Below are 17294 nucleotides of genomic sequence, written 5' to 3'. Positions count from 1 at the left end.
TGCACATCACAGTGCAATGGCATGTAGCAGCAATGCATGGGTGTGATCTGTCTGACACTGCCAACATCTAAACCTTTAGAACCGGTTCTAAAGTACATGAGACTAACAGGAGTTCAAAGTCATACGCTGCAGTCATATGATTACTTTGGTTGACCTATTCCTGATGGGAGATAGGGCTTTGGTTCTAATGCAAGGAGGGTGGGGAGAAAAGCTTAGTAGTGCTAGCCGTCGGTTAGTTGCTTGGAACTGCTCTCCAAAGTTGATGGAGGAAGCCCACACATGTAAAGTGCTCTGCATATATGCACAGGAGCACACATGGTATGCTCAATATTGGGGAACATATTTTAAAACAAAAGTTATAGAAATAGCTCTGCCAAAACCAAGAGCAAAGCAATTAATCTACTATAAGTAGGGGATGGTGGGGGATTAGTGGCCCTACAGATGCTGCTAGCCTGCAATTACTATCAATCTCCACCAGCATGACAATTGGTCAGTTCCCCATTCCTGTTCTATAGGGCCAGTCTTTGCCATGGAACTCAAATATCAAACTTAAGAGTCCACCTAAGTGTGTGTGTCTGACAACATTGTAAGGTAGTGTATCCATTTGTGCCCTAGATTAACTAATCATACATCTAGAGAAGGAAAAATGTATGTACAATATTAAGGTAGCTTTTTATAAGCTGCATCTCTGTTCCCCAGCCTTTTGGGGAAAGGAGATACCAGGATTTATTGACGAATGAGATACTTTCAATTAAAATGAATGGTTTAAATAACAAATGCAGTTGATGATGCTCTTAAATATTATCTATGGATTAAAATATTACTTTACAATGGACACGATGAATTGCAAACTGGATCAAAATACGCAGTTCCTTGCATGCTGTTTGTGGATCCTGCATTGTATCCAAGTCAGGGTAGGCAAAGCCTTTACACTTGTATTTCCTCATTCACTGAAGTCTGATGGAATGTGTTATCCATACCTAACTTTGCCCCATTATCGCCTCATTCAGTTTGGTTATTACAGCCATTTCCTTTCTTCTTCATTAGGTCTCTGTTTCACTGAACGTTTGCAAAACAACAGCTGTTTAATCAACATCTCTGGCGTTTGGTCTTTTACTTCCAGCTACTGCTTCTCTGTGCCCAAAAAGGAATCTCTGTGAGGCTCTGAGTCCCTTAATCGAAAAGGGAATTTGAATTTCTTCCAGCTTTCACCCTTGCATTCTGTAGGGGGGGCACACCATGCATAATTTCCCCATTACTGTAAAGTTCTCCATAGGCTGAAGGACAGCACTGATTTTTTTTCAGGCAGGCAGCCTAGGTTCAATTTTTAGGGACAGTTCATACAAAGTATCTTCATCTATGATGAGACTCTTGTCAAGTAAGTACTGAGTGACCTAGAAGAAAGGAAAAGGAACCCCCGTGCAAAACGAGGATTGCCTGTATTATTATTAAATTCATTTCTATACCGCTTTATATATTTTTTAAAAAATCTCAAAGCGGTTTACAACACAAATTACTGTACTGCAAATACCCAAGTAGATCCCAAACAATCTTCCTCCCACCCCTAATCTACATTATTTCACAAATTTAAGTCTTTAGCAAAAGTAATAAATGCAGAATCTGCAATAAACTGCATTGTCTGTGGAATTCCACAATTATAAACTCATGTCCTATTTACAGGAAAAGCAAGATAGCCCTATCAGATCACTGTTCCCATTGCACCCTTCCTGAATAGAACCTACTGTGCTATTCAAGGAAAACAAATGATCTAGCCAGTATTTTAGATTTAACGACGGGTCACAAACATCTCCTTTTCCACTAAATGAAAAATGTGGTTGTACACCTAGAGCACCACAGAAACTTTGTATTGGTGCAAGAGGACAGATGAAAGTACAATACCTTTTGTTGGTATTCTATGCGATAAGAAGTCTGTTGGAACTGTCGAATCTCCCTGATAATATGTGATATCTGTCAAAGAAACAAATATAAAAAAGAGTCTCTTGTTTACTTTCATACATACTGGCTCGGATCCTAACTTTCCTTCCATGAATGAACAGGGTTTATTACCATGTACAGTGGTACCTCGGGTTACAGACTCCGCTAACCCAGAAGTAGTACCTCGGGTTAAGATCTTTACCTCAGGATGAGAACAGAAATCGTGCACCGGCAGCACGAGGCCCCATTAGCTAAAGTGGTGCTTCAGGTTAAGAATGGACCTCCAGAACGAATTAAGTTCGTAACCAGAGGTACCACTGTGATGGGGGGTTTTTTGCCTCCCCTTTTTCCTCTGCAGCACCCTGCATGCTTTTTTTTTTAAAAAAAAAAAAAAAAAACCCTGCTCCTAGTGCTTGAGAGAATCTTCGCAATGGTATGTGAAAGGGGTGGTGGTTTATGAGTAGGGGAAGTTGTGAATGGAGGAGCAACTTTGGATCCAAGCCACTGACTTCACTAGAATTTAAAATATTCTATCCTGCAACAAATGGTGTTTCAGGATACTTTTACATTATCTTCTTCTGAATTACAATTTCAACCTCACTTGGGCCATATTGCCCTTTCCCTAATTTACACAAATCCACCTAATATTTCATTTATGAATCATAAATGCATCTATTGCAGCTTAATTATCTCCTGAAAACTGTCCTCTTCTCAAAGCATGCTGTTTGTGCATGACAAAGAAATATTTATTTATTTCATAAAATGCATATATATCACTTGATTATTCCCTTCTGCACATTTCTGCTTCCCAGAAAGGAAGGCGACTAATGCTGGTTAAAGGAAGTATAGTTCTAGGTTCTGTACATTATCTATATATTTCATTGAATGCAAAACAGCTGACTCAGCTGCTCATCTTCAACTTACACTTGTGCAAACATGAAAATGTGTGTACATATGAGAACCTGAAAGCAGTGTCCCCAAAGCTTTGGAATTAATTGAATCGTTTGGACGTGTAGCTGGCTTCAAACTTAATAAACAGAAAACCAAAGTATTGACAAAAAACATGAACTCAGAACAGATACAAAAATTACAAGATTATACTGGCCTCAACTTTGTTAAGAATGTAAAATATCTAGGTATCAACCTTACAGCAAAAAATCTGAACCTGTACAAGGACAATTATGAAAAACTGTGGACAGAGATAAAGAAAGATCTAGAGATTTGGACAAGACTGAAACTCTCATTGATGGGCAGAATAGCTGCCATTAAAATGAATGTGTTACCAAGGATGCTGTTCCTATTTCAAGCCATTCCAATAGTGGATAAATTGGACTGTTTCAAAATATGGCAAAGGGACCTATCGAAATTCATATGGCAGGGAAAAAAGCCTAGAATTAAATTTAAGATCTTAACAGACTCTAAAGAGAGAGGAGGCTTTGCCCTGCCAGATTTAAAGATTTACTTTGAAGCAGCGGCCTTTTGCTGGTTAAAAGATTGGTTTAAATTGGAAAATGTTGACGTGTTGGACTTGGAAGGCTTTGATAACATGTTCGGATGGCATGCTTATCTTTGGTACGATAAGGCAAAAGTTCACAAGACTTTCAAGAATCATATAATTAGAAAAGCCCTGTATCAGGTTTGGATGAGATACAAAGATTTGTTAGAGAGAAAAACTCCTAGATGTCTTTCACCTGTGGAGGCCAAGGCATACAAGAGACCTAATATGTCTGCAAGATGGTTAAGATATGCAGATATATTGCAGCAAGAAGGTGAGTCGATTAAGTTGAAAAGCTATGATCAAGTAAAAAGCGAAGTCACCGACTGGCTGCAATATCATCAGATTTATGAGATATTTAAAGCAGACAAGAAAATTGGTTTTCAAATGGAAAAATCAAAACTGGAAACAGAATTGATTGAATCGAACTCTAAAAACCTTTCCAAGATGTATAATTTGTTGCTAGAGTGGCATACGAAAGATGAACTGGTTAAATCGACAATGATAGACTGGGCAAAAGATGTGGGTCATAACATTATGATGGATGACTGGGAGAAATTGTGGAAGAAAGGTATCAAATTTACAGCTTGCAATAGTTTAAGAGAAAATATCATGAAAATGCTTTACAGATGGTATCTAACACCAGTTAAGATAGCAAAGATGAACCCTACAATGTCTAATATGTGTTGGAAATGTAAATCTACGAAAGGTACCTTTTATCATATGTGGTGGTCATGCCCAGGGGTAAATGCTTTCTGGGACAAGATTTATAACGAGCTAAAGAAGGTAATGAAAATTACCTTTAGTAAGAAACCAGAGGCATTCCTTTTGAGCATGACCAATGAAGAGATACCCAGTCAGGATAGAGTATTCTTTATGTATGCCACAACAGCTGCTAGAATTTTATTGGCAAGAAACTGGAAAGGTGAAGAGATCCCGACAGTGGAAGAATGGCAGATGAAGCTAATGGACTTTATGGAACTCGCCGAACTGACCGCGAGAATCCGAGACCAGAGGGAGGAGAAGGTGTCGCAGGATTGGAAGAAATTCAAGGATTATTTAGTTAAATGTGTAAAATTGAATATTTGAGCAGAATTAGCTAGCAGAATTGGCTTTAGCATGTGTATGTTAGATAAAATAGTGTAAAAGAAGTTTAGATGTGAATGTTACGAATGTTTAAGAGTATCTAAAGATATTGAGTTTAAGTGAGAAACTATATTTGTTTAATTAACTTAAAGTTTATTGAGAGATAAGGTTAAGATTTATGGAAAAAGATACAAAGCTACCCAAATTATATACTAGTTTTGAATGCAGGGGGGGGGGAACGGGGGAAGTCTAAAAGTATGTAAAGAAGATAGAATTAAGAAGAAGATTGAGATAGGTGTATGTTTAGTTATGTATTTGTGCTTTTCTTATGTTCATTGTTATTGTCACTGTTACTGTTGTTGTTTATTGTTTGTTGTTTATTATGTATTTTTGTATTTTCTTTTGTTTATATATGGAAAATAATAAAATCTTTATATAAAAAAAAAGAAAATGTGTGTACATATGGATAAAACTGGATTATTATGGACACTCCAAAATTCACCAGCAGGTGGTGATAGAACATTGACCCTGCAAACGACAATAAACAATTTCTTTTCTCATTTCTACCTATAATACACCTTGAAATGCAATCAATATATGGTCAATAGTAAGTCCTTGTAAACTGAAACCAAAATGTAGAGAGAAGTATTACCATTCGCATTTTGGAAAAATTGACAAGGCCTTCTTCAGTAAAGTTGGGTGTTCCTTCTTCAATAAATGCCAGGTCTGTCAAGTACATCCCAAGATATGGCACTGAAGGGGGATTGCAACTGCACAACAATAAATTTTAGGTTTTACTCTTACGTCTTGTACATGGGTCATTCTAACCTTTTCACTATAAACTCCTGAGTCTTTTGCATTACATACAGCCCAATCTGGAATCACAGTCCATTGTGCCTACTGGGATTTCACCCCCCTGATATGTATGCATGGGACTATAGTCTTAAGACGACTTTGAGCTCATTGAGCCTGAATTCATGTAAGCAATTATAACTGAGCTATAATTACTTTCATACATTCCATATCTGACATATTTTCTTAAATAGCTAAACCTTACATAAATTGCAAAGAAGCAGTAACTGAATGCCTGAATGTGTAGAAGAAAAGTGCAACTGCTATATATGTCTTCAAAACCTGCAAAGAAAGTGTTTCTGGATCTTGAGATATGAACAGGTCATACTCTTTGGTGATAGTGTGCATCACTCAGGAAGATAATAAAACTGAACATGCCTATCTGCAGTAGTAAAATGAGACTGTAAAGTATACATACATACATACTTCTACCTTGTAGTAAGCCACATTCAATACTGTGGGACCTACCTCTGAATCGAAATGTTATAGGACTGTGCTGTAAGTCTGTTGTGAACTCTGCTGATTATTGTTAGTCTTGCTCAGAATAGACCCATTGAAATTAATGAATATAAGTAATTTAGGTCTATTTATTTCAATGGGTCTACTCTCAGTTCAGCTTACTCAGAATCAACTCTATGTATTCAAGAAGCATGTTAGCACTTGCATAAATGGTCAAGTATTGCTTAGCCCAACATCCACTCACTTTATAGTAGAAGAAGAAGCAGCGTTTGGATTTGATATCCCACTATCACTACCCGAAGGAGTCTCAAAGCGGCTAACATTCTCCTTTTCCCTTCCTTCCCCACAACAAACACTCTGTGAGGTGAGTGGGGCTGAGAGACTCTTCAAAGAAGTGTGACTAGCCCAAGGTCACCCAGAAGCTGCATGTGGAGGAGCGGAGACGCGAACCCGGTTCACCAGATTACGAGTGTACCTCTCTTAACCACTATACCACACTGGCACCATAGTGGGGCTGCAAGGGAAACTCCATCAAAGTGAATGGAGATGGCATGACAGAAGTGCTGGTAGATTGTTCCCAAAAATCATCACTACCAAATAATTGCATAGAAGCAACCCTTCTTTGAACTCTTCATATGAATCTCAGACAGAACTATGGAGGTATTATATAGGTCAGGGACAGTCCACACGACCCCTCAGATATTGTTGGACTGAAACTCCCATCAGCTCTAGCCAGCATGACCAATGATCAGGGAGGTTGAGAGTTGTGGTCCAACAACATATGGAGGGCACCAGGTTGGCTATCCCTGTTGTTGGATATTCCCAGCAGTTATTTTTTTTAAATTAACGTGGCCATATATTTATTGGAAAAGTTTCTACAATTCTATTAGGACACATTATATACAGAATAATAGGTTTATATGTTCTGGCACTACCCAGAGATACTATAAAAATCTATACATGATAATGACTTTGGAGTATGTTCAACAAAACACTGGAATTTAATTCCATGAAGCCTGTATAAAAAGATGGTTTCATAATTGTTCAGTATTACTCCCATAGAAGATAGCTAGCTGAAGCATTATCTTAATAACTATCCACCATTTACAGCAAAATGTAATAATTTGAAACATACTTCTTGAGTGTTTCTCTGAGATTCTTAAATCTTCCCTCAGATGATACAGTCTTCTGAAGTTTATCCATAAGGGCTTTAGCCTACAAAGGAAACAAATTAGAAGATTCACTCCTTATGGAATATGATACTACCCAGGTTAAGAAAATTCTGCTGAAACTTGAGTTCAAATGCAAGACAAACACTGTGGGGTTCTATTGTTGGATTATGATAATGTAATGCTTCCTGTGGCCCCATGATAAGTTGGTCCTGTTCTTGATGGTTAAAGTACTGATTTTCTAGTGAGGTCACATCATTCTGAACCACTGCAAACCATTTACTTACAATATTTCTAGTAACAATACCCATTACACAGATAACACATTTTGTGATTACTTGCCTGTTTAGAAACCTTAGCCCAGGTTTTCTTCAGTCTGTAGATTGCACTTCTGTTCAAGGCTGATGTGATTTCAAGCACACCATTATAGTTGTGCAAACATCGGCAGATGTCTGCCACTGCTACCCATTTCTCAATTGCATTAGCACGGGAACCAACGTCAGCATAATTCATAATTTGGGAAGCCACAAGGTTGCTCATCTAGGTCAAAGAAGTGGTTCTTAGAATAATTCTATTTACAGCATGCTATTAACAGTATAAATGGAATTACCAATGATGGGGTGTTTTTTTAGCATTTAACACCAAGAAAGCATATATTCCTTAAATGACAATGGCACAAGAAAAAGTGAATTAAGGAAGATGACAAAGGCAGAACGGTCTTTACCATACAGCAAGTTGCCTTTGGCGGTTGTGAATCAAGGGGAAGAACTAAGGGGATGTAATATAAGCAGAAATCAATAAACTAAGCAATGTGAAACAAGATTGGTATTATTTTGTTTTTATTAAACAAAGGCATAGTTTAATTTCTTCTGCTAGTGCTTGCAGATTTCAGTCAACTGCTACTATGCAATTGCTGGCTAGCAGGTTAGGAAAATGGAATGCTCTGGTGGTTTTTTCTATAGTTAGTCATGAAGAGTCTGGAAGGTAAAGCATTTACATCAACTTACATCATTAAAGTGTTGACTGGTTTTCATTATATAAGGTGTTCTTTCATTTTTATCCAGTTTCATCCAACCCTGTCCAAGGAACTCTCTGGAAAAATCAGAAAGAAGAGAACAAAAGAAGAAACTGTCATCAGAAATGGCAGACCAGAATATTATTAATTGTATTTATGTACATTATTAACTTATAATTCATTTCTTTGAATTATATCTTACGCTTCCTTCAAGGACCTCAGTGTGTTGTACTTGGTTTTATTGTGTTTTATGCAGATGGAACTCCACTGGAGTGTGTTGCGTGGCAATGTCCCTCCCTCCCAAATGAATGACACATGAGACATTGTATCAAATAAATGGGCGTAAAGGCCACAACTTTATTGGTTACGGATGTTGAGCGGTATTGGCTTAGGCCAGGGGTCTGCAACCTTTAAGACAAAAAGAGCCACTTGGACCCATTTCCAAAGGAAAAAAAAACACCTGGGAGCCGCAAAACCATTGCGACATTTAAAACAAATATAACACTGCATATATTGTTTCTTATCTTAATGCTATATATACAGGATCGTGCAGTCAGCTGCTATATCAAAGAAAAATATGAGCATGTCTGATCTGTGACTTTTGATGGCTAGTCCCAGTTATTATTCTCTAATGAGGGGGGAGAGATGCACCCCATATGGTCCCAAATGCATGTATGCTTTGCTGCTTTTGATGCCCCAAATACAAAACCCTCTCGTATTCAGAGCAAGCTTGGGCTTGCTCTCCTGGGTGTTGAATCAAGTCAAGGTGTGCATGTAGGGGTGTGTGTGTGTTTGTTTTGAATCAAATAAAGGGGGTGTTGAATAAACTCAGGGGGTGTGTATGTGTGTTGAATCAAGTCAAGGTGTGTGCGTGTGTGTACGGGGGTGTTGAATCAAAGGGGCGGGGGTGTTGAATAAACTCAAGAGCTGTGCTGTGTGTGTATGTTCAATCAAGTCAAGGGCTGTGTGTGTGTGTGTGTGGAATCAAGCCAGAGGGTGTTTTTTGTGTGTGGGGGGGCCAGTAAAGGGATGTTGAAGAGAAGCTCAAGGGCTCTGCCTGCGTGTGTGTGTTGGGGTTGGGGCAGCCCTCTGCCCCTCGCCGACGCCGCGTTCTGCTCTTTGCTCTCCACCCCCCCCCCACGGAAAAGCGGAGCGCTCTGGTTGCAGCTTCGGAGGAGAAAGAGCAGCCTGGGCTGCTCTTTCCTCTTCCTCCCTCCCCCGATGGAAAAGCGGAGCGCTCTGGCTGCAGCTTCGGAGGAGAAGCCATGCACCCCTTCAGAACTGCTCATTCCCGCTTGCTTTGAAGGGAGCTGGGGGCAAGGGGTGAACGCTCACCCCTTCTCCCCGGCTCCCTTTAAAAAAACGGGGATAAGCCGCTCTGAAGGGGCGCCATGCACCCCTTCAGAACGGCTCATCCCCGCTTGCTTTGAAGGGAGCTGGGGGCAAGGGGTGAACGCTCACCCCTTCTCCCCGGCTCCCTTTAAAAAAACGGGGATAAGCCGCTCTGAAGGGGCACCATGCACCCCTTCAGAACGGCTCATCCCCGCTTGCTTTGAAGGGAGCTGGGGACAAGAGGTGAAAGCTCACCCCTTCTCCCCGGCTCCCTTTAAAAAAAGTGGGGATGAGCCACTCTGAAGGGGCCCACGCACACCTTCAGAGGGCTTATCCCCACTTGCTTTGAAAGGAGCTGGGGAGGAGGGGTGAGCTTTCACCCCTGTCCCGAGCTCCCTTCAAAGCAAGCGGGATGAGCACAGGGCGTGGGGTGGTGGAGAAAGCAGCAGTATCCCCGCTGCTTTCTCCACCACCCCGCGCCCAGCCGCCGATCCCAAAAGCCAGGCAGGGTGGCACAGGCGGGCCACAGGCGCAGCGCCCCCCACCATTTCCCCACCCTGGAGCCGCGGCAAAGCCGTAAAAGAGCCACATGCGGCTCCGGAGCCGCGGGTTGCTGACCCCCGGCTTAGGCATTGGATCCTAACCACTATATCTGACCCCAACCCGGGTGCTTATCAAGGAGAACTGCCCCTGTGATCACCGTTGGGGGCGTGCCTTAGGCTTCGGACAAGGCCACGCCCCCAGAGACCTTTAACGGAATACCCTTCCAATGAGGGGCAGGTGATGGCGCTACCTCCCCTTTTTTTTACCTCAATTGATGTTATCCAATGCCTAACTGCCAAACCAAAAGTTGTGACGAATTGCTACGAGGTAGGCGAAAAAACCCGATTTGGCTAGCCCAAATGGGAAAAAGTCCTACCAGGCCCCCCAGCCAACTGGGGCAACCAACCGAAGTCCATAGCAAGGTCAATAGCTAACCTAAAGGGTGGGCAGGCGGGAGAACCGATGCAGATGGGGGCTAGGAAGGAGAGGGGGAAGGATTCCTGCCGTCTCCCAGTTAAAGGGCTAGTGGCCCCTCCCCTCAGCCGATCGGATTGGTCGGCCTTCGGGGAGAAGCGGCGGGCATCCGGCCAATCGCGCAGGGGCTGTGTATCAGCCCCTGCGCGTGTGATCGGATCGTGACGCCCGCAATGCCACCTCCTGCCCAAGGGCGGAAGCGGCTTTACCATACCTGAAAGACCCCCCCCCCCCGACCCTCTCAAGTGTTAAGATCAGCACAGGGGGCTTTCTTGGTAGTTTCAATCCCTCAGAAGTTCTTTTGCTGTCGGCAGTGGTGTTATTTTAATTTACTACCCTTCACTCAAGGTCCCAGGGTGGGTTACAACATTCAATAAATATACACATGGAAAAAGGTGTGAGTCATATTGTTTGTCATATATACAATTTTTATCCGGCACTGCTATATAAACAGAGATTTATAGGATTTTTAAAATCCCTTGTTCATTTTAAAGCACCATCCCTTGGTTAAAAGGAGATGGCTAATTTAGGAAGCTGAAAGGGTATGTGTTCGATATGCTCAATATTCACTGGCCTTGTTCTCAAGCCTACAGAATTCCTGAACTGGTAGTTAGGGAATATTAATATCAGATGTTATTTGGAACATGTGTGTATATGTATCAGTCTCTTCAGGAAGTGAACTGCATTGTGCTCACAAAGAACTGCAGTAGACATGTGCTGCTAATTAACACTTTGATTAAAGTGTTTCATAGTCCATTTATTATGCTATGATAGTTTTTAAGCAGCACTAAACACAGCTCTATCTGTTATGCATTCAAATTCTTTTTATAGGCCTGTCACTAGTGTGAATCAGTTTGTAACTTCACTTACAAAATATTTTCACTTGATAATAACAATCGGAAAGCCACTTACTCATAGGGTATGCTCCTGAAAACAATGTGATCTAAGAGAGTGATTTGTTCAGCGAGTTCCATAGCCGATAAAGTTTCAAAGCACTCTGGTTTTGGACACTCTAACTGTAAACAAGGAAGCACACAAAAACAGCCATTTCAATCCTTCTAGTTTGTTTCATGCCTCGTTAGGTAACTGATGGCAGTGTCAATTTCACTAGCCCAGTTCTTCATTTATGGAAACAACCTGAGTAAGAGGAAAGGTACTAACAGAACAGAGGTCTCTACTATGGAAGAGGAATACTAACTTCAGCACAAATTAAGAACTCCCACACTTCAATAGCATTTGGAACTGACCCCAGAGATAGGAATGTAACTACAGAAAAATGCTGCCCCAATACCCATGCCCACAGAGTTGGGCCAGGAGAATACTACTGTCAATGATATCAAAAGAGGCATAGTGACTGAGGAGGAGAAGTAAGGTCCCTCTCCCTCTCAATGTCATCCATCTGGGCAAAGAGGGCCCATGGTTCTTGTAAATGAAACTCTTCTTGGAGAACCCTTAACATTTCTCTTTCTCTTTCCCTACATAGGTTATCCATTAATACGTTTTCTTATTCAAAATGTAAACCATATGAACAAGCCATTTGTGATGGGGCTGTGTCATTTGGATTCTTTATTGTGCCTTCATAGCATTGGTGCATTAACAAAGACTAAAATATTCAGATGCACAAAGAGTAAGGTGAAAGGGACATAAAATGGCTTACAAAATAACGAGTACAGCAAAGCCCACTTAAAGCATGGGTGCATAATGTGGATGGATAAATTTAGTAGCCACACACCTAAGGCAAAACTAGTAAGCTTTGAACACTGAATTAAGTTTGCTGTCACTATTGCAACAAACAATTGTCCCCTTGATTAGCAAGTACTATAACTGCAAAGCTATCTGTTTTCCCAAGCTATTCCGTGGTTCAAATACAGATTCATTTCATGCTTCCCTCATGTCAGAGCCGTCTTAAGGGGATCTGCCGCCCTGGCGCGGCTATCCCTCCGGCGCCCCCGCCATGCCGCCTCTCCGCCGCCTCCCTCCCGCGCTTGCCGCCCCTTGGGAGGGGGGTGGGCGAGCGGGGGGTGAGGGGCGTGGCGCTGGAGCGGCGCGGGGCTCTGCGCGCCCTTCCAGCGCTTCCGGGATGGGAGGCGAGGGCGGCTGGCTCGCGCTCCCGCACAGCTCGCGCTCCGCGCGCAGCTGGACGGCGCGGCGCTGCTGGGCAGCTCCCGCTGCATCGGGCGGGCGGCCGGCTGCGCGCGGGAGCGCGAGCCGGCCGCCCTCGCCTCCCAGAGCCCCAGCTGGAGTGCTGGAAGGTCGCGCAAAGCCCCGCGCCGCTCCAGCGCTCCAGCTGGGGCTCTGGGAGGCGAGGGCGGGCGGCTTACAGCCCGCCCGCCGGTGCGCGAGTGCCCGCCTGCCCGTGGGGGCGGGGGCGGGTTGGGGAGGAGGAGCCCGGTATGCCGGCGGGCTCACGGGGGCGCCCCTGGGGCGCCCAGCGCCCTGGCGCACCGCGCCACCGGCTTCTATGGATGAGACGGCTCTGCCTCATGTAAATAATCTTTCTGTGGCTTGTGGCAGCACGTAGTCTTTTTTTCTAATACACTCATTTGTGCTTTAACTTGCAAATAGGCACTGCAATTTCCAATAATTTGCATAATGCGCTAAGAGGCCCATTCACAGATGTGTCCCATTCTAAAAGACCTCCACTGTATATATTCAAATGGGAGGCCTGTGTTTTGCATAACTTCCAACTAAGCCTGTGAACAGCTAACAGCTATCCTTTCACCTGTTTCAAACAAATGTTATTGAACAATTTGAACAGGGAGTGGTCAAGTGCAAATACAAAAAGGATGGTAATTAATTTGCTATAAAACCTGCAACAATCAAGCAGCCAAACACCATTTCTAGCGATTTCATTTACCCCAATTTACATAAATATGAATAAATCTGACATAAGCTTATCTAGATTAACTCACCATCTGCATTATATCCTCAATTTTTAAATGGGTGTCATCTTGATCCTCCTGAGAGAGCGCTCTAAAATAGGTGGCAGAATATTTAATATAAAAATGTGTATCTCTCTGGCTAGTGACAACATTTCAGTAACGAGATTTTGTACCTTTGAAATAAACTGGAAAACTTTTATCACAGAGAATCAGTGGTTATAAGCCTGTATTTTGGCAAAATCTCCCAACCATTAGGAGGAAAAACAGATTTAATTTTTATCTCTTGAAAGAATTGAGCACATTTTTATTGCAAAGGTGATTGCATTGTGATTCTGTTTCTGATTCCTTGAAAATAAGTGCTGTGTGGATAATGGAGAGCACAATTTTTTCATTTCTTACAATATTGTTGAATGCCACCCTAGTTTCCCGAACAAAGGAAACTGGGTCCAGTGGTTAGAAGTCTGGCGCCCAGTTTAACCCCCAAGCCTTGGGTAAATTCTAACATCTACTAGACCCAGAAATTTAGAGGAGTCTGGCACCCACAAACTCCTAACAATACTTTATGATTAAACTAATTCAACCGCTTTACCTCAAGATGTTTGCTGTAGCTTTTCTTTCTTGTGGCAAAAGGTCAGGATCTCTCAAAACTTCTTCTAGCAGATTTAGAACATTCATCTTCAGTTCATTGTTTAGCTCAAAATCCTGCAAAAGAATTTTTTCTGAATTAAGTAATCATACTACATATGGGTTTTTGTTCAGCATTTGTTTTTCACAGTTCTGTTGTTTTGAATAAGCATTTGAAACTTGTACCAAAGATTCGGAAATGAACAAAACCAAGAAGTTATTAAAATGTATCTGTTTGAAGAGTTTTGAATTACAAAACAGCAATACCAAGCCAACATTACTTTGAACACTGAAATATAACTACCGGTACTTACCTATTCTCATCCAAGATCAAGTTAATTTAAAGTAACATATACAATATATCTAGAAGCTGATGGTTTAGGTCATTTTTATGAAGTTAATTATGTAACATTAAACAAACATGAAAACATACCCCGTATTAAGTTTATATAGTACCTTGTTTTTGCAAACTGACCAGTTAATATTTTTCATGAAGGGTGGTACACAAATCTCGATAGAAAAATAATTAATTTTAGGACTTCCAAGGTAAAAATTAGCACTTTTCTCAGCTCAGAAATGAAATTTTAATTAGCAGAAATTTTCAAAATAGGTGATATTTGGCTAGGCCAACTGCAAGCAGCAGCATTTTGTACTATGAATTCCCCAAGCAATGTCTTATGCTTAAAAGCAACATATAATATCTCCTTCTCAAACTTAGACGGAAAATATACATCAATTCTGAGAATAAATCAGACTTTTTCCTCTTAGTTAATACTTGTGCATCCCTCTCCAGAACAATGAGGAATATTTCCAAAGATTAGACACTGGGAGGGTGGGGGATGAAAATGCATGTACTGAAATATCTTCATGTTTGGAGTCATTGAGAAATACTAACTCCAGTCATTTGCATTTCAGCTTAGTGCAGATGTTTGGATAAAGGATTTAAACTAAAAGCTTCATCAATCTAGTATATTTGTAACAGTTCCTTTTATAGTGATTGTTTGCTACCATGTGGGTAGCAATTCAGCATCTGTTTCCATAGAAACCCAAACAATAGTCGCTAGCAAAGTTCTTGAAATTCTTGTACATTTTATTTTGAATGTGTGATTAAGAAAGATATATGCTCTTGCCCTATACATATTTCTAAATATTTTAGCTTCAATGTCAGGTGACTTCTGTAAGGACTTACCAAACAAATGTTTGATTTGGTTATCCTATGAGCAAAACCTGTTGGTAAAAGTCTTGCTGTATACAAAATAGCTGAAACTTTGTCTATCTACGGCCACTGCTTTTCCATTACTGAGAGAATGATAAGAAGTATTCCAACGCTCCTTCTCTTTCATCATCATCATCATCATCATCACTGAGACACTCTAGAACACGCAAGAAATCTTCAAAGTTAACTCCTCATCTATTTGTCTTTTCAGATACATTGCTCATGGTTAAATCATAAATAAATAACAATAAATAATATATTTGCCTAGAGATGCTTTGTCAAACACTATGTTCCTCACATAGCAACACAGGTTTTTTATTTCCAGGCAGAATCTGCTTAATCTGTAACCAAACCAGAGAAATATCTGCAGAGCGAGTGAATGTTAAGTTGTTGCTATGCAGCTAAAAAGCTTTTCACTTGCTTTGCAGCAGGTTATTGTTTGTGTGCAATTTCTCTATAACAGCCTGATTCTGAACATTTATTGACAATAATTTCTTTTCAAGTCTCTGACCCCCTTTTATAACGTACACAATCTTTTAAGTGTTGTTTTTTTAAAAAAACAACAACAACTAACGTTTGAAACCAAAGGCATACTCCTTACTCGTTTTCCATTATTAATGGTAAAACAGCCATGAGAAAAACATGCATATTTGAATAGATGAATTATAAAACAGCATAGGAAAAGTATGTAATACGTAACGTTTGTATAGTGTTTCACGGGCATTATCCGTTCCTTTCAACAATCTTGGTATGCCAAGACCGTTGCATTATCCCCCATTTTGCAGACAGAAAAACTGTAGCTTCCCAAGTCAAGTTTCAAACCATGGACTTTTCATTAGTACCTTAGTATGAAATTCTATGCTCACCTGGGAGTAAGTCCCATTAAATTGAATGGTGCTTACTTCTGAGCAACCACGTCTAAGTCTGCACTATATTAGATCACTTTTAGATACAAAGTCTACCATCAGTTACTATTATTTTAATGAACATCAACATCCTGTAACATCCCGATGCAGCAGCTCTTGCATAAATGGTGGATGCAGTCCCTTCTGAATTGCCTCAATCCTGAAGCCTTGCTTGCAGCAGGACACCTGATTACAAAGCCATATTCTGCAGAATCAAATATTCTCCCCCTAGCCCAAACTACGCCTTGCCTAATTCCTCCTTATGTTTTGAGGTTTTCACTACTCACTGGGAGAGCCAGTGGAGTAGTGTGGATTGAGTTGCTGGACTAGCACCAAGACCATCAAGATTCACATCTCCACTCACCTCACAAAGCCACTGGCAGCTTTTGGGCATGTTAACGTCTCTTAGCTTAAACTACCTCACTGGGTTGTTGCGAAAATAAAACCAGGGGGGGGATCATACATGCTTTATATAAATAAATAAAACAAGCAAACAATAAAGCAAAAGCCAGGGAGCTTGAGACCAGACTTCTCTGATACGTCTATCATTTTACTTGTCAGGTGAAAAGAAAAAAAGTAGCATGGGGTTTTAAGAGTAAAGCAGCATGATGGGGAAGGGTTAAGAAACCCCCATCCTTGCCCTCTGGGTTAGTCTTCTGCTATACTTGGCAACCTTTGTAGTGACTTTAGAGGGGTGTGTGTGGAAGGGAAGACCAGGACCAACTCTACATGACTGAGCATCATGTGTACTTTGGCCATGAATGAAATCCAATTTACCTATAAAAAAGAATGAGGACTATAAAAAAAGGTTTAGAACAGTCTGCATTCCAACACGCAAGGGTTTTACTGCATTACATTTTCCTGGATATAATGCTAGCGGTTCTGTCCTGATTTTGCACAGTCCTTTTATACCGCAGTACCTGTTGCATTATGGAATTGTGGCTTTTTGAGCCACCTACTGCCATATCATGCTAACTTTTAAAATGTCGGGAAAGAACTGTATGCTGGGAGGCTAACCCAAATTTCATCATGTTGAGTGGAATTGGCACGATTATGAGAATGGCAGGAAAATTACAATGCAAAACCCCATGATTTTCCATGTTGCAAGCAGATTCTTTTCCTGGACACAACTAACATGGAAATAAGCACTAAACTTCCACTAGATTTCTAGAAGTGGCTTTTATGTGTGTGAAAGGTAACATAAAATGAAAACATTTGCAGGTAAGAAAAGGTCTGGAAAACAGAATAAAGTGCTGCCTTAATGCAGCCATGAACTCACACAGCAAGCCTGTCACAAAATGCATACA

General features: G+C 41.1%; 1 protein-coding gene across 3 annotated transcripts in view; it reads right to left on the bottom strand.

Moving 5' to 3' along the window:
• RASGRF2 (Ras protein specific guanine nucleotide releasing factor 2) overlaps positions 1-17294 on the bottom strand; it is an 88032-nt gene continuing 70738 nt past the window's right edge. For 2 of the 3 annotated variants that reach the window (XM_033164767.1, XM_033164768.1), the window contains exons 19-27: positions 13832-13944; positions 13273-13333; positions 11273-11376; positions 8004-8088; positions 7339-7536; positions 6963-7042; positions 5169-5286; positions 1900-1968; positions 1-1394 (exon numbers count right to left, since the gene is read on the bottom strand). In XM_033164767.1, coding sequence (XP_033020658.1) covers positions 1302-1394; positions 1900-1968; positions 5169-5286; positions 6963-7042; positions 7339-7536; positions 8004-8088; positions 11273-11376; positions 13273-13333; positions 13832-13944 — 921 coding nt within the window. In that variant the 3' untranslated portion in view covers positions 1-1301. Of the gene's footprint in view, positions 1395-1899; positions 1969-5168; positions 5287-6962; positions 7043-7338; positions 7537-7994; positions 8089-11272; positions 11377-13272; positions 13334-13831; positions 13945-17294 lie in introns of those variants that run through there. The other variant, XM_033164769.1, reaches the window with a different exon arrangement.

This window comes from Lacerta agilis, chromosome 11 (genome assembly GCF_009819535.1).
Source record: "Lacerta agilis isolate rLacAgi1 chromosome 11, rLacAgi1.pri, whole genome shotgun sequence".
NCBI lineage: Eukaryota > Metazoa > Chordata > Lepidosauria > Squamata > Lacertidae > Lacerta > Lacerta agilis.
The sequence above is the reverse complement of the archived record's forward strand: the minus strand, read 5'-3'. Positions and strand labels throughout refer to the sequence as shown.